Source organism: Lipotes vexillifer, unplaced genomic scaffold (genome assembly GCF_000442215.2).
Source record: "Lipotes vexillifer unplaced genomic scaffold, Lipotes_vexillifer_v1.1 scaffold977, whole genome shotgun sequence".
NCBI classification, from domain to species: Eukaryota; Metazoa; Chordata; class Mammalia; order Artiodactyla; family Lipotidae; genus Lipotes; species Lipotes vexillifer.
Window position 1 is genome coordinate 1,516,095 of NW_006783088.1, and position 17,059 is coordinate 1,533,153.

General features: G+C 52.1%; 3 protein-coding genes across 3 annotated transcripts in view; 2 read left to right on the top strand and 1 right to left on the bottom strand.

Annotated features, from left to right (window-relative positions):
* Positions 1–397, top strand: part of PRG2 (proteoglycan 2, pro eosinophil major basic protein) — a 2,365-nt gene extending 1,968 nt beyond the window's left edge. The window contains 2 exon segments of the mRNA XM_007455712.1: positions 23–134; positions 339–397. Coding sequence (XP_007455774.1) covers positions 23–134; positions 339–397 — 171 coding nt within the window.
* A 5,782-nt stretch (positions 398–6,179) lies between these two features.
* On the top strand, positions 6,180–9,616 carry PRG3 (proteoglycan 3, pro eosinophil major basic protein 2). The gene is made up of 5 exons (XM_007455713.1): positions 6,180–6,237; positions 6,681–6,994; positions 7,684–7,815; positions 8,641–8,752; positions 9,558–9,616. The coding sequence occupies exons 1-5, from the start codon at positions 6,180–6,182 to the stop codon at positions 9,614–9,616; spliced, it is 675 nt and encodes a 224-aa protein (XP_007455775.1).
* Positions 9,617–16,311: 6,695 nt separating this feature from the next.
* P2RX3 (purinergic receptor P2X 3) overlaps positions 16,312–17,059 on the bottom strand; it is a 27,429-nt gene continuing 26,681 nt past the window's right edge. The window contains exons 11-12 of the mRNA XM_007455714.1: positions 16,926–17,003; positions 16,312–16,506 (exon numbers count right to left, since the gene is read on the bottom strand). Of these exons, the coding sequence (XP_007455776.1) occupies positions 16,393–16,506; positions 16,926–17,003 (192 nt within the window). The 3' untranslated portion in view covers positions 16,312–16,392. The remainder of the gene's footprint in view (positions 16,507–16,925; positions 17,004–17,059) is intronic.

A 17,059-nucleotide genomic window follows, 5' to 3' on the forward strand; every position in this document is an offset into this window, starting at 1 on the left:
CTTTCCCTCTTGCCTCCCCTAGGGTCGCTGCACACGCTTTTGCTGGCTTGACGGCACTCCCTGGAATTTTGCATAGGGGGCTGCTGGCCAGCCCGGGGGCAGTGCTGGTAGATGTGTGACCCTGTGCACCTGAAGTGAGGTGGTGGGAGTGGGGATGAATAATGGCAAGACCTGGGAGGGAGGAGGCTCCAGGAAGAGCCAGACCCTGCAAAGGAGAGGCCCCCTGGCTCTTCAGACTCATCTCCACTGAGGTGTGGGGTAGGGAGAGGGGAAGGCCCTACTGGGGCTGAGTCAGGGAGAACAAGAGGCTGAGACCCCTTCCTGTTGCATCTTCACAGGAGGCCACTGGCGTCGAGCTCCCTGTGGTGTGGGTCTCCCATTCATCTGTTCCTACTGAGCTGGATCTTCCTGCGCAGCCTCCTCCCATCCCCTCCCCTCCAGCCCCCAGCAATAAAATTGTTTTCCTGAAACTGATTTCTTTTTCTTCCAACCATTGATCTACTCTGTTCAGCCCCACCCACGAGCTTTCTGCCAGTACAAGGACCACACCTCCCCACCCTACTGTCTTTCATAAAAAGGGACAGAAGCTATCACTCTCAAGGAGGATGGAGCATGGGGTGGGGTCTGTGTGGCCCTCTTGGAGACAGAGGAATGGGCTCAGGTGGCTCTTTTCATAGGACACCCAATTACCGGGCTCGTGCATTGCAGGTGCTGCCAGGACACCACGCATCTCTCTCCAAACTTTCAAGGTGAACTCTCAATGTACTGTATTTGCATCTCCACATCTGAGGGCCTTTCTTCCTCTCGCACAAACTGTGGTTGCCTTAATGTGCCAGGATATTAACTTGTCCCTGGGAACAGCCCACAGCTCTCAGGAGTGGGTGTATGAGTAGCCCAGTCCTTTGCCCCCTCAGGTGGAATAATTCTGGGGCAGGTATCGGGCACTGCTTCCCAGGGTTTCCCAGTGGGATTAACTTCCAGTTATAACACACATTTTATTGGCTGTCTTCTGTTCCTTCTCTTCCCTACTACTGTCCCAGCACCTCCCATAGAAACTACTTGCACTCAAATCCGTGCCTCAGGGTCTGTTTCCGGGGAATCTCAGTATGAGACAAACTGTTATATGTCCAACTCTACGTAAGGTTTGGGAATATGACAAGACACAGCTCCCTGCCATTCGGGAACGTACAGATGTTTGTAATACAAGCACACCAGCATCTACTAATTGTTACCGCTTATTGTGCACCCACAAAGTACCCCCTGCTGCGCCAGGCATCTTACAAAGATGACCTTGTTTGATCAGTAATTATTATCCCATTGTACAGAACCAGGCTCAGAGAAGTTATGACCTGTTTTTTTACCCAAGGCTGAACATCTAAATGTGACCCGTGCTGTGATTCAAGCATCTCCAGAGCATGTTCTTTCAACCATTAGGATTTCATGTCTGGAAGTGTTGGCTGCTTCCAGGACATGATCATATGGGGACAGAGCACAGAGGGGAGGCACGAGAGACTCATCTACCCTTGGGTTCATCTTGGGGCATTGGACTCCAACCCAGCTGGAGATGAGGGAGCCCGAATCAGAGGTGAGGAAGGAAGGCATTCTGAACCCTCCTTTTAATGGGGAGGTGAGCAGAAAGTAAGGCATCAATGCTCTGAAGCCCTTTTCCTCCAGGACTCCTCAAATTCTTAGAAGTACAGATGGCCCCAGGGATTCCATTCTATCTGGTGGCCCAGATAGAAGAGGCTACTTACTCAAGGTTGCACAGGAAGTTGAAAAAGATAGAAATCACACTGAGGTCCTTTGTAACTGCTGTTCTCTTGGTTTCAGTGACGGTGGAATTCTGACACACTCTTACAAGTTCAGTCCTGTGCTGGGTGCCGTGGAGGATGCACTGGGAGAACTTTCCCTCCTTGCCCTCATGGACTTTGTATTCTGGTGTGGGGAGGCGTTGCTTCTCTTTATTCCAGTACTACTAATAAAGAGTAACAAAATCCCTCATTTAATTGTTTATTGATCTTTATTGGAGTATAGCTGCTTTACAACGGTGTGTGAGTTTCTGCTGTACAGCAAAGTGAATTGGCCATACGTATACACACATCCCCTCTTTTTTTGTTTGTTTGTATTTTTGTGGTACGCTGGCCTCTCACTGCTGTGGTCTCTCCCGTTGCGGAGCACAGGCTCGGGACGCGCAGGCTCAGCGGCCGTGGCTCACGGGTCCAGCCGTTCCGCGGCATGTGGGATCTTCCCGGACCGGGGCACGAACCCGTGTCCCCTGCATCGGCAGGCGGACTCTCAACCAGTGTGCCACCAGGGAAGCCCCATCCCCTCTTTTTTAAAACCCCTCATGTATTAAGCACTAAATAGGTGCCAGGGTCTGTATCAAGAGACTTTGTGCTAAGGTGGAACCTTGTTTTATTCCTCACAAATCTCTCCTGTTGGCGGCGGTCTGTGACAGAAGTGTGACCTCCAGTCCACAAAGGTCTCCTTTGGGGGATTAATGTCAAGAAGGGGGCATGAAGGAGGCATTTGGGCTCCTGGTGACATTCTGTATCTTGACCTGGCCTGGGCTACGTGGGTGCATTCCCTCCGTGACAACGCCTCAAGCAGTCCATGCTACAGTGCACATTACAGGATGCATGTTAAAGATACATCCTCAAGAAAAGCTTTAAATGAAATAAGAGGACTGGCCTTATGTCCCCAAATAAGGGCTTGTGTGGTATTTTTCCTGTCCAAAATGATGCTAACTAAGCTCTGGGAAACTCAGCTCGTGTCTTTACTGTGGTATCCCTAGCGTTCCTTGCATCATCATGCAGGACACAGAGCAGGAGCTCAAGCAGCTCTCGGTGCTTACTTGTTGATTAGGGTCACAGTTCAGTCTCAGTTTCCTGACAAGGGCTACCCCCAGCTCCACATGCCAGGTACTGTTCTGAGGTCTTTACTGGAGCTGATCTCATTTGAGGTAGGTCCTGTCTTTAGCCTCGGTTTATGGATGGGAAAACTGAGACCCAGAGGGGCTGACTCTGGAATGGTGATTCCGTTCTATCAAGACATCACACTATGCTGCCCTCTGCATAATGTGGGGCTGGATGGAAATTTGAGACGAGAGGCAGAGTTTGAAACCCCTATGAATATAGATGCAAACAGTAAGCCAGAGAGTTGGCGTTTCATGGATGCTGAAAAGGTGGGCACCATTGGCTAGTCTGGGCGTAACGCATTTGGGTGAATCAAAGAAAGCAAGGATGTAAGAGTCAAACAGACTAGGGTCAGACATGCCACTTCTAACTAGTTGTGTGAGCTTGGGCAAGTTATTTCACCTCTCTGAGCTTGTGTGGTAGGTCTGCGCACTGGGATGGCAGTGTCTAATTGGCAGGGTGATTGTAAAGATTAAGTAAGTAGGATAATGGATGTGAAAGCCTTAATGAAGCACAGTGTTTGGAATGTGGTGGACCTTCAAAAATGTCATTTCCAGACTTCCCTGGCGGCCCAGTGGTTAAGACTCTGCGCTTCCACTGCAAGGGGCGTGGGTTCAATCCCTGATCGGGGAACTAAAATCCTGCTTGCTGCATGGCGCGGCCAAAAAAAAAAAAAAAAAGAGTTATTTCCAGTTTTACATCAGACATCACCGTGGTGACTCCCTGGGATGTCTTTGCCCCAGGTCAACCCCAGGGAGGGGCAGGGCAGAGAGAGGAGTAGAGGGAATGCAGGTGTGGGGTGACTAAGGAGCCGAAAGGTCTTGGTTTAGGCCTGCCTCTGATTTGCTGTGTAATCTTGGGTAACTTATTTAAGCTCTCTGAGATGCCGTTTCCTAATGTGTAATACAGGGACGTTTAAATGAAACAATGCTTGTAAAGCTTATCATGGTGCTGGCTAACGGGAGTAACCGACATTATTGGTCATCCCAACCACTGAGTGAAATGAGGCCCCTGGCCTGGGCCCCAGGACTGGGGAGAATAAGGGGGAGGGGCGCTAGCTTTCCACCCCTCCCCAGCTAGGGAAGTCTCCTGCTTGAACTCTGGAGACCAGGTTTTTGGGCCCTGGAATTAGCCAATCATCCCCCAAGTCAGGTAGATAAGCTGAGGGTTGCGTCCGTTGGGCCAGGGAGATAACGGCCGAGACCGTTACTCTGCATTCAGGCCCAGAAGTGACCTCTCAGACACTTCTCCATTTGTAGGTCCCCTGAGAGAGCAGAGGAGTGGAAGGAATCCAGGCTTTTTCACCCTCTGGTTGACCTGTCCCTGATGCCCTGAGCGCTGGAGGGCTGGGCTGGAATCCAAGGAACAAATATGCACTGCCCAGCTAGGATATCACAGAGTGGAGTCACCCACCCTGACAGGGCCACAAGCTCTTGGCAGTGATGTCTGGCAAAATCAAGGCTCAGCACTTGTTGGCCTGTCCTTGGATTGCAGTGAATGTGGCTGGAACTTGATTGATTAATATTTTGACGTTTTGTTCATCGTGGTAGCTTCACAAAGATTCTGATTTTTAAGAAAGATGGCATTAAATATTTATTTATCTTGACTACTGAGTTCTTTAGTGTCCCCTTAAATTTGCAACTGAGGCAAGTGCCTTCCCCTTAGTCCTGACCTTGGTCGTGACATAGGGCTGGTGGGAGATGGGGAGTCGGGGTGGTGCGGGGAGGCTGGCCCACAGAGCATCTGAATGACTCTGCATGACGGTTTCCACTCCAGCTGCTGCCTCCCCTCAGAAAGATATTCCTCAAGGTTGGACAAAATAGCATGTTCTAGATCAGTGATCCTCAACAGGGGTACTTTTTCTTTCCAGAGGACATTTGAAAATGTGTGGAGACATTTCTGAGTGACATGACCTGGGGAGGCACGGTTGACATCTAGTGGGTAGAGACCCAGAGATGCTGCTAAACTTTCTACAAGACACAGGGCTGCCCCTCCCCCAACCTTCAACAAAGAATGATCTGACTCCAAATAGTAATAGTGCAAGGGTTGAGAAACTTGATCTAGAGCCACAGCATAAAGGAAGGAGCATAAGTTTTTCACATATTAAAGATAAGAAAGAGATGGAGAGGGAGGGTGTGAGAGAGAGAGAGAGAGAGATGGGGTGGGTAGAGCATGTTGGGAGCCCCAAAGACTTAGAAATCTCAGTTCCCCCACTTCCTGCATAACCCTGGCAACTCACTTTCCCTCTCTGAATCTCATTTTTCACATCTGTGCAGTAGGGCTACTCATACATTCTCATGGGACTGAGGTTAGGAAGGTGAGGTTTCAAGGATGCAATGCACATAAAGTACTTGGTCTAGATAAGAGCTCAGAAGGGCTGAGGCTCCCCTTCATCTCCTACCTCCTATCCTGTGGTCTCCCTCTCCCTGGGATTCTCCACTTCATTTGCTGGAATATTGACCAGAGGAAGGCTGCTCCTACGGCTAAAGAGTATTTTTCAGACTGGGACGCTTTAGGGGTGCTGATAATCATGGCCGGACAGTAGTCATCTGGGGCTTTCTCGAGCATATACTAGGGTGTTTGGGCACCTGCATATGGCAGGAGGCAGGTCCCTGAAATCCCAGCAGAGAGCAGGGCCCAAGGGTGGGAGGACTGAGCAAACCTCTTATCAGCTCCACTGTCCCGCCCCCCAGCCCAAGCCTGGGGCAATCGTCCTGGCTTCTTCCCACTTCCCCAAAAGCCCAGTATAAGGGTTGCCTCTGGCACCCAGCAGCCAGAGGCACTGAGAGTGGAGGCTCCAGACTCTGAGGACGTAAGTGCTCGCTCGGCTGCCCGGGAAGGGGAGGTCCAGGGCTGGGGGAAGCAGGACCCTCTATGGCAAACACCTTGGAGGCATGTCCTTAGGGCCATAATGGCCACTATCCTTCCCCTTTCACCCCCAGTGTGAGTGAAATTGGCCCTCAGTGTGAGCAGACCTGTTCCCATGGCGGCTAGCATCTAAGCTGAGTGCTGCCCCAGGGAACAGTGATGGAGCTCTCAGGAAAAAGGGTCTTTTGGACTTGAGCTGACAACCCCCTGTTCTTTTCTTGATTCTCCAGCTCAGGGTCTGTTCACTGGGGGAGAAGGAAGCTCTCTAGTTTGCCCTTTAATCCACCAGTTAAGCAAACACTGCATCTCCATTGTGTGCCAGGGGCCGTGCAGACACGTGAGAAGTCCCCAAGGAGGGAAGGTGAAGCTGTGTCCCTGTCACAAGACTGAGGGGATATGAAATGCTCCCTGCTTCTGCCCCTTCTGCTGGGGACAGTTTCTGCTCTTTATCTGGGTAAGTCCTCCCCTTCCCTCCTCATCCATTTTTCTCTTTTCTCTTCTTTACTCCATCTGTTTTTGCTCTTGTGGGCCAGGGCCACAGCCTCCCCTCTTCAGCTGACCCAGCCCACCTCTAGTTAGAGTTCTCCTGGACTCAGAACGGTGACCTGAACTTTCCGTCAGGGCTCCTTTGCAAGGAAAAACACCCACCTGTGAAGATGAGGGCTTCTCACAGGTGCTGCCTCCCACTCCCAAAATACCCCACATGTGGTGTTAGCCAGGTTCTCATGCCTTTGGGTGTGTGATGCAAGAATTCTGGCTTGTCCAACCCCCAAGGGGTCCTTCCAGTCTTGGTTCCAGATGGCGTCCCTAGGAAGGCTGAGTGGGGCCATCAGAGCTGTCCGTGGTCCTGGAAGAACAGAGAGCCCGGACTGATGGCAGGTTACCTCTTCTTTCCAGAGAATGATGCCTCCCGTCTGGGCAGCAGAGAAACACAGGCTGACCTGACCCAGGATCTGGAAGGTTCTGGGGAACAGGAGGGAGAGCTGGCCCTGAATTATGGAGCGCTTGAGTCGGAGGGAGAGGACGCTGTGGCTCCCAGCTATCAAGATGCGTTTGAGGATGAGGGGGCCATGGAGTCAGACTCAGCTGCCCTAGACAAGGATTTGCAGTGCCCTAAGGAAGAGGACACAGTTCAGCTTCCAGGCAGCCCTGGGTGCAAGACCTGCCGCTTCCTGTTGGTGCAGACCCCGAGGGAGTTTTGGGACGCTCAGGTAAATGGCAGGGAGGATACTATGGGGGGCCAGGTGGAGGAGACAAGAGTGGAGCCAACCTTCTGTTCCCTGTCACTTGGATTAATGGTTCTCCAGGCCGAGTATGCATCAGAGTCTCCTAGAAGTCTCGTTAGAACACAGATTTCTGGGCCCCGTCTCCTCAATTTCTGATTTAGCAAGTCTGGGGCTTAAGAGTTTGCATTTATAACAAATTCACAGGTGGTGATATTGTCGGTCGGGAGACCGTACTTTGAGAACCACTGGTTGAGATAAAAAGCTTTGGTGTAAGATATGCCTGTGCTAAATCCTGGCTTTGCTTGTCGCCAGCCATTTTATTTGGGCAAGTCACTTCACCTTTCAGGGCTCCTGTATCTTCATTTGTAAAGTGGAGGTGTATGGTACCACCTCTTAGAGTTGTGGTGAGGATTTAAATAATACATGGCAAGTATTTAGAATAGTCCCTGGGTCATTGTAAACTCTCAGTGAATGGTGGCTGTAGTTATTCTGAGTATTATTATTCTTTTCTGCAAGAAGTTCCTGACACCAGATAAAGGAACAAAAGACGGGATTCAGGGGGGCAATAGATCCCTGATTTCTGACTTGGAAAGGGATGAGGGGGTCTCTCTCCTGGGGACTCAGGGACTTGAGAGAAAACAGTGAATTTTCTACCCCATCTCTTCTCTCTGCAGCATATATGCAGGAGGTGCTACCGAGGCAACCTCGTCTCCATCCACAGCTACAATTTCAACTACCGCATCCAGTGCTGGGTCAGTAGGGTTAACCAAGCACAGGTCTGGATCGGAGGCTTCGTCAAGGGCTGGGTAAGCGAGGGGTCAACTCCCAGGTACACGAAGGTCTTTCTGATTGCCTCAAGGGACCACCTGCTGGCATCAAGCCTCATCCCGGCAGCTGAAGCTGGCTCATACCGGCTTAGGAGAACTGATGATTGAGTGCCTCTCTTCCTAACTCCATGTTCAGTGGCTTCATGCTTGTAGCTTGAAATCTGCCATGGTGGATGTATTTACACCAAGGAAATTGACAATTATTACAGATCAGGTTTCTTTCTTCCCTCTAGCCTCTCACCTTCCCCCAAAGCTGGTTGTTAAACGTTTACCAGCACACTCCTGGCATCAGGAGATAGATTCTATATCTAGTTTGGTCCCTTACTAGCTGAATGACTGCCTCCAAATTTCAGTTTCCCCATCTCTAAAGTGGGGTCCTTCTCTCAGAGTGGCCTTGGGATTGTGGACAAATAAGGGCCATTATATTTGCTACTCAAGGGTGGTTCATGGACCAGCAGTACCAACATCACCCGGTAGCTCATTAGACATGCACGATCTTGGACCCCGCTCCAGACCTCCTGAATCAGAATCTGCATTTTTCACTAGATCCCTAGGAGACCTGTGTGCACAGTGAAGTTTGAGAAGCCTACTCTGTGTGATAGCCGGAAGTGATGTTTGCTTTTCCATTGTCGTTGCCTGCGAACCCTCAGGGATGGGTCTCAACGGTATCCTAGCCAGGTGGGCAGTGAGAGGAGATTATATATACAGTGTTCAGGAAGGGATACTCAGTGGGCTCTCTGGAGACCCAGAATCTGTCTGTCTCTCTGGACCTCCGCCCTCTGACCCAGCCTCTCTCTTCTCTAGTTCCGGTGCAAGAAATTTCACTGGACTGATGGCAGTAGCTGGAATTTTGGATACTGGGCCTCAGGGCAACCTGGGAATGGGAGAGGCCGCTGTGTGGCCCTGTGCACCAGAGGTGAGGGGGCCCGGGCACCAGGACAAGGGGAAGGGGTGGCAAGGTGGACTCCCACACATGTCCCTTTGAGCTGCCTGAACACACCTCCCCAAACCCACACCCTCCCTCCAACTGGAGAACCAATGTCTCTGTCTGTGAGGAGGGCTGGTAGGTAGGGATTCCTCAGAGCAAAACCAGGTGATGAGGCTCCCGGTACAGGGGCTAGATGGGGACTCTCCATCCTCCCAGGCAAAGCTAGGCTCAGGTCCTGGGGACTCCTTTCCTTCCTCTGATATGATGGCGACAAGGAGTGAATATGGGACAGATGGGAGGAACAGATGTGAATGTAAGGTGTGGATGAGGGATGAGGTGAAGATGCGGGAATTAAGGATGGCTGACATAATTTGCCAGCTTTGAACAGCATGGCTGCCAGATGTGAGGGAACTTATTACAGTGGCTGGACCATATGGGTTAGAGTAAGATGGCTGAGATTCACACCCCAGCTGTGCCACTTGCCAGCTGAGACACGGGCAAGTTATCACTCCCACTAAGCCTCAGTTTCCTCATCTGTGAAACGGGAGTGATGATAGCACTGACCTCTTGGAGAGTCATTGTGAGGATTAAACGATAGTCCATATAAAGCACTTAGCACATTGCCTCTGCAAGGGAAGAGATCAATGACTAGTCCGGATGTGTGGGAAACCTGTGGCCATCGGATCATGACTATGGCACGCAAAGATGACATATGAGGTGCCTGAGGAGGGGACGAGGGAGCACAGGCCACACTCAGGTGGGCAGCTGACATCACTGTGCTCTCTACCGCTAGGGGGTTTCTGGCAACGGGCTGGATGCAGAAGACGTCTGCCCTTCGTCTGCTCCTTCTAAGCCAGAGGCACGGAGATCCTCCCTTCACGCCCTCCTGGTGGCCTCTGTCCTACCCTTGGCACGTGTCCCCAGCCTCTCCGGATCATAAAGTCAGACTTCCAACAGCATCTCCTGACTCTTGTTTCTTCATTGAGCACTTCAGAGGAGTTGGACTCTGGGTTGGAAAATCCTGGAAGCATTCACTCCGGTTTCGTGGGGAGTGGGGTGGAACTTTGAGGAAAGTAAAAGATGTTGGAGTAGGGCACCGGATCGGGGAGTGGGGGTGCGGGGGGGGGGGGCGGGGGGGGCGGGGGAGGATGGGGGCTCAGCAGTGCTTCTGCAGGGGGCTGGGCTGGAGTGTGGAAGGCTCAGACCGTAAGTGGGGTGCTGGGAGTCGGGGCGCCGGGGTGTGTCTGCAGCGCCACCTGGGGGCGGAGCGCGTACCAGGCGGCGGTCCTTTTCGTTCCGGCTCCGAGGATTCCACAACCCCCCACCCCCGCGCGCCCCACCTGCCCCAGGTTCAGGGAGGAAGAACTCCTTTGGTGAGGGGGTGGGGAAGTGACCCTGTTGCTCTGTTTGGATTCAGTAAGGTGTGCGGGGCGGGGTGGGAGTGGCGGGGGTCCACAACAAAATGGAGGCTCTGTGGCCGATTCAAGAATTGGATGGACCATTGAGGTCCCACCTGGGGTAACCACGTAGTGGGGAAGAGAAAGTAGTCTCTCGGGGCAGCCGGCTTCTCGAGACCTGTGTCTTTTTCACTTATGATAATGGCCCCTATTTTCCACTCTCCCAGCCACCTGTGTGTGAGTTCAGAGGCCCCAACCTCTTCTGAGATGGTTCCCCACCCCATTCCCAGGAGGGTGGCTGTCCTCCTCACTGCGCCCCGAATCCTTCGTCACCTCCCCGGTCCCCAGCCTACCTCCCCTCCCTAGAGGGGCCTCATTCTCAGGAGGGAGCTGCCTCTCATCCCAGGGCCTTTTAAAAAATATATATACTTTTTAAATTTTTATTTTTGGCTGAGTTGGGTCTTCGTTGCTGCGTGAGGCCTTTCTCTGGTTGCAGAGACCAGGGGCTACTCTTCATTGCGGTGCGCGGGCTTCTCAGGCTCTAGGCTCGTGGGCTTCAGTAGTTGTGGCACACGAGCTCTAGAACGCAGACTCAGTAGTTGTGGCGCACGGGCTTAGTTGCCCTGCGGACTGTGGGATCTTCCCAGGCCAGGGCTCGAACCCGTGTGCCCTTCATTGGCCGGCGGGTTCTTAACCACTGCGCCAACAGGGAAGCCCCTCATCCCAGGGCCTTGGGGCCAAAGTCAGGGCATCTGTAGCTGTGTGGCTCTAATGCTGGCTCTATAGCCCCAGGTCTCCTCTGCTTCTCCCATTTTCTCAGATCCTGGGGACACTGAGAGAGAACACTGTTGCTGCCCTTAACTGTTCCAGGCTGGGCTCCAGGAAGGATCTGGGCTTGATGAAGCGAGAAACTCAGACTGGAAACTGCGTATTCAGAGGACAGAGAGCCCCGGGTTGTGAGAGAGAGAGAGGGATAGAAAGAGAGACTTCTTGGGGGTGTAGTTCTACATGGGGCACAGGGAGAATGGACAAGTATTTCTGGGGGCGCACACATACACGTGTGTATATGTATCTTGGTGTGTACAAGAGTCAGTCTTTGGATACCTGTGTATGTGTGAATCTATATTTGTAAATATGCATAAATCTGTGTGTGAGTCAGCATGTATTTATGTGTTGTGCGTACGTTTTATACATCTCTGTTTATGGATATGCCTGTATGTCTGTGTCCATCTTTGAGTGTGTGTATCTGTGTAGCTTTGTACCTTATACTCCTGAATCTGTATATGCCTACATATGTGTGTACCGCTGTGTCTTTGGCCAGTATCTTTGGGAGTATGTGTACATGTCAGTGTCTGAGCATAGCTGTGTACAGGTCTACCTTTGTGCATGTATGTGTGTGTGTATCTGTACAGCTATCTGATGAAATGTGGAGTTTTTTTTTTTTTAATAGATCTTTATTGGAGTTTACTTGCTTCACAATACTGTGTTAGTTTCTGTTGTACACCAAAGTGAATCAGTCATATGCATACATATGTCCCCATATCCCCTTCCTCATGAGCCTCCCTCCCACCATCCCTATCCCACCCCTCTAGGTCATCGTAAAGCACTGAGCTGATCTCCCTGTGCTATGCGGCTACTTCCCACTAGCTAACTATTTTACATTCGGTAGTGTATATATGTCGCTACTACTCTCACTTAGCCCCAGCTTCCCCCTCCCACCCCATGTCATCAAGTCCATTCTCTATGTCTACATCTTTTTTTTTTTTTAGCTTCCATATATATGTGTTAGCATACGGTATTTGTTTTTCTCTTTCTGACTTACTTCACTCTGTATGACAGACTCTAGGTCCATCCACCTCACTACAAATAACTCAATTTCGTTTCTTTTCATGGCCGAGTAATATCCCATGGTATATATGTGCCACATCTTCTTTATCCATTCATCTGTCAATGGACACTTAGGTTGCTTCCGTGTCCTGGCTATTGTATAGTGCTGCAATGAACATTGTGGTCCATGACTCTTTTTGAATTATGGTTTTCTCAGGGTATATGCCCAGTAGTGGGATTGCTGGGTCATATGGTAGTTCTATTTTTAGTTTTTTAAGGAACCTCCATACTGTTTTCCATAGTGGTTGTATCAATTTACATTCCCACCAGATGTGGAGTTTTTGGAACAGAAAATCCAGTTTTGCCAGATGTGCTTTGTTTCTAAAGATGCTGGAGTTGATGGAGCAGGACAGGATCGGAGAAACCCAGGGGAAGTGGCTGGTGATGAAGCAGCAGGGTTGAGCCCCTTGAACGTGAGCAGGGACAACAGGAGAAGGGGCCTTAACATTGCTGTGAACCTCACCAGTGCTGGGCCCCGGGAACTGCCTCTAGGTGAGGCCTGTCCTCAGTAGAGGGGTCTGTCCATCTGCCTTGGATGGAGATTGGGTCAGGAAGCTCCTAATCACAGCATGTCAGTCTCCCCAAGGGCATGGAAGGGGGGCTGCCTTGAGGTCAGGCCCCCACCCAAGTCCCTGCACTGTGTACCGCAACAAGCTAATCTTTTTTTTTAATTAATTAATTTATTTTTGCTGTGTTGGGTCTTTGTTGCTGTGCGAGGGCTTTCTCTAGTTGTGGCGAGCGGGGGCCACTCTTCATCGCGGTGCGTGGGCCTCTCACTGTCGCGGCCTCTCTTGTTGCGGAGCACAGGCTCCAGACGCGCAGGCTCAGTAGTTGTGGCTCACGGGCCCAGTTGCTCCGCGGCATGTGGGATCTTCCCAGACCAGGGCTCGAACCCGTGTCCCCTGCATTGGCAGGCAGATTCTCAACCACTGCACCACCAGGGAAGGCCCCAACAAACTAATCTTGATGCTGTACTTCTAAAAGCAGCAGAAGCAGCGGGGGTTGGGAAGGATGAGCTCTGCACAGGTAGCTCTGGGACTGGTATTTCTGGGAATTGCTGAATGGCAAGCCCCCTCTTATCAGCCTCCACTTATCTCCTTGGTGGGGAATGGGCTCTAGCTAATCCCAGTAACCAAATATACTGCCAGCCAAGGCCAGAGGTAGAGGGAGGGAGGAGAAAGGGGTGGGGTAGGGTGGTGCTCAGACCCTTCCAGACTGAAGCTTGCTTGAGGCAGGCCAGGGTAGAAAAGATGTCCTTCAAATATCTGGTGCTGTCTGTTAGTGGGCCTCAGCTTCAACCATTATATATTCTTTCCTTTGGCTGTTTAAGGCCTTTCAGACTTGAAGCCCTTGATTAAAAAGCAAATATTCTTAGGACAAGAAACGCCTGAGTGTGTTGTCTATTAATACCTCTGGAAGATTGATTGGTAACTTGCCGAGAACAAGGTTTTGTGAGGAGGAACACAGAAGGGAAAAATGTGTGTAACTGTTAGTGTGCATGGGCGGGGGGTTGTGGAGAAGAAAAGCTATTAAAAAGGAGGTAATGAAGCAGAGAGTGCTGTGCTCACAGTTTTCTCTTCCTGGGGACCTAGGAAGACTACATTCCCCAGTATTCCTTGCAGTAAACCTGGGCTCTGCAGCGTGATACCGAGTCTGGCCAGTGCAATGTGGTTGGATGTGATATAAAGGCCAGACCTGGCCTTTATATGCTCCCCTATGATCATCCATGATCCTCCAGTTCTCACTTTCCTTGCCACAGTGATCTGGGGGTCCATGTATCTCAGATGGCATAGCTGCCAGGTGGAAGGGGCTGACTGACCTACGTTGTATTAAATCCTGAGATTTCACAATTAACTTGTTACTGCACCAAAATCTGCTTTGGCCTAACACACATAGAAAAGAAGGTGCCAACAGATTTCTTAGTTTTTCCCAGGCAGATATGGCCCAGCAGTCAAGATCCCAGACTCTGGAGTCATAACGGTCTGGGTTCAAGTCCCAGGTCTACCACTTCAGTTTTAAAACCTTACTCAGCCTCAGTTTCTTCTATAAAATGAGGGTTGAATGAAACAATGCCTGTCACACATTTAACTCATTGCTTGGCGATGGTGAGAGTTATCACTAAATGTTAGCTTTGATGCTGAGCTGTTAGGAATGAGTGTGGGTTTCAGGTCAAATGTCCATGTATTGCAAATTTCTTTTTCTATTTCTAGGATTAATGACAAACCATAGCAAGCTTACCAGGGTTGGTGTGAGGGGTCACGTGATTATGTTGGTGATTGTGCTGAGTACACGTGATGCGGCGGAGCTGAGTTAGTTACTGGTATTACTAGTGAGATCAGCCCTAAGTCTTGCACAGGGAGCCATAACCTAGTTCAGCCGCGGGGAAGACAACATCGGGCTCACACGTACAGGAGCTCAGGCTGGGGATGGGCTGGCAGTCTCAGGACGGGCTGATGCGCCCGTAGGAGGACCACCCCAGTCTGGAGGAAAGGGTCCCTGCAGGACAGAGCTGCCTCTGTCTCCTCCTCAGAGAGCATCCCTGTGACCCCAGCCTCAGCCCATCCTCCCAAGAGCTGGATTCACTGGGGCTCCTGGTGGGAGAGCTCAGCGCTGCCTTCACTGATGTCTCTGCTGGTCAGATCTCCGGATGCTGCCTGATTCCCTAGGCCACCCGTGGGGAGGTGTTACCCCATCCTCTTGAGGATGGGGCTGGGGCTGAAGGCAGGGTGGGGAAAGGGGTGATGGGCCTCATGTGGCATAATCTCACCGCTTCTCTCCCTGGGGTGGGGGATCAGAGGGGTTGGGCCTTCCCAAACTAACCCCCAAGCTGCCCTGCACCTTCTGTAGAGGGGCCAGCCCTCCATGTACAGTTAAGCTCATCTCTGCTAAGACCTCATGATCAGGCCTTCGAGCCAACCTTTCCAAGGCATTTACCATGAAGCTAGTGAAACTTACACTCCAGGGCCACTCACCTGCCTGAGCCTCTTCTAATCCTAAAAGGTGACCCACGTTGCATATGCTTCAGGCTTCATAAAACCTGGATCTGCTCCTGCTCTCTGCCCTGGTGAGATTTCTGGGCCTCCACTGTGGAAGAGCCCAGAAGGGGAGGGGGCGTCGGGGCAAAGGAAGACGGGGTGGGCTTGGCGTGCTCTCAGCAGCCTTCCCAGCTGCCTGTTCTTTCCTCCTTCCCTGGGTGGCGGAACACCTGGTTCTCTTTGGGCCACTAACTGTGTGACGCTGGATGAGTCATTTTCCCTCTCTGGCCTCAGTTTGCTCATCTGTAAACAAGAGAATCAGACAAGATGGTTCCTAAAGCCCCTTTACTTTCTGCCATTAGAGGATCGACCACCTCATTAGGGCCCCGCGGGGACTAGCCTGCTGACCGGCTGCTCACCGGGGTTGGGTCTCACCGGACCTTTCCGTCAACGTGTTGGAAGAGACTTGCTGATCTCCTGGAACAGGGCACCAGGTTGGGGAATCCCGTCCCGCCCTGGGGGAGCCTAGTTGGGCTCCCGGAGTGAGGGGCCTGGAATATGTATGAGCACGTGGAGGTCCCAGAGAAAATGAGAATGGCCTCTTCTCTCACTTGGGGAGAGGGAAGGAAGAATTCACTGACAGTTACGCCTCCTATTTCCTTCTGAATTTGGGACCCACCCAAGTCAGAGAGAGACCCCGCACCCCAGTCCTACTGGTCTCCCCTAAAACGGGGCCTGCCTGCGTTCCTGGGGACAGCATGGGGCTTACTCTTGACTAAGCTGAAACTAAGCTGAAGGAGGCTGAAGGTGAAGGAGGCTGAAGCAGCAGGGCAGACGTTCCCCGGGGGTTCATTCTCTCCTTGTGGGGTGTGGGCAGTGGAGTTAGGCAGACATGGGTCCAAATCCCAGCTCTCTCGCTTCCTGGCTGTGTGGCCTGGGGCAAACGACTCAGTCTCTCTGAGCCTCAGTGTATCTTCAAAATAGGGAAGCTAATATCTACCTCGTAGGATTATTCTAAGGATTAAATGAGATAATGTGTGTGAAAGTGCCTGGCATTTGGGAGGCCCTTGTGGCCACTAGTTATTCCTACTATTGGCTCTACTCTTAGGAAGGGGATGACTCATACCACTGCCCTGGGGGTTCTGGGAAGCACAGAGGGGTGAGGCGAGGGGTGAAGGTGAGGTCTTAGTGGGAACAGGACGTGTCTGTAGAGCAGTGGGAGGGCCAGACACCTGGTCCCGGCTGTGGCTTCAAGGGGTGAGCAGCAAACATGAGAGCCTCTCCCCTCTCCCATCCCCCTTGCCCAGGTGGGACCCTCTGCTGGGAGGCCTGGAGCGCAAGGGTGAGAGTGGGGCCCACAGAAGAGGCCCTAGTGGCCGATGGAGTAGGCGCCTGAGTCCGTGGACTGCTCCTCCTCTGTGGTCTGGTCGCTGGGGCTCACGGGGTTGGCCGAGGCCATGACCTTCAGCGTGGTCTCGTTCACCTGCAGGCAGAAGGGCTGGCATGATCGTGCTCTGACTGTGGGCAGGGTCCTCCTATGGGCCCCCCGTGGGACAGACTCAGCCTTTGGGGCTCGCAGCCCGGTCATAGGGGAGCTAGAGCGAGTCTGTGACCCCAAGACTCTTCCCATGCACCTCAAGGGCAAACAGACCTGAGCCAACCAGTAGCAGGATGTGTCCCTCCCCGAAGCAAAGAGGGGACAGTGAGTGGATGCAGACGATGACCACAGAGCCCACTCTTGGCCAGAGCCCCTCTTGTTGGGATCCCCAGTATGCACTGAGGCCCAGTGAACTCCCGTTCAGAGGCCCCCAGGAGGTGGACCCCTGAGAGTCTGGGCTCCGGCTCCCCTCCCTTCCCTGTTCCTCTGCCTCTTGTGGGCGCACCCCACCCTCCCCGACTCACCTCCTCAAACTTCTTGGCTTTGTACTGGTCGGCCCCCGTAAGGAAGTTTAGCAGGATGATGTCGCAGAGGACAGTCCCCTGGAGGCGGAGAGCAGGGCGGCTCAGTGGGGCTGCAGGACGGGGGGGGGGGGGGG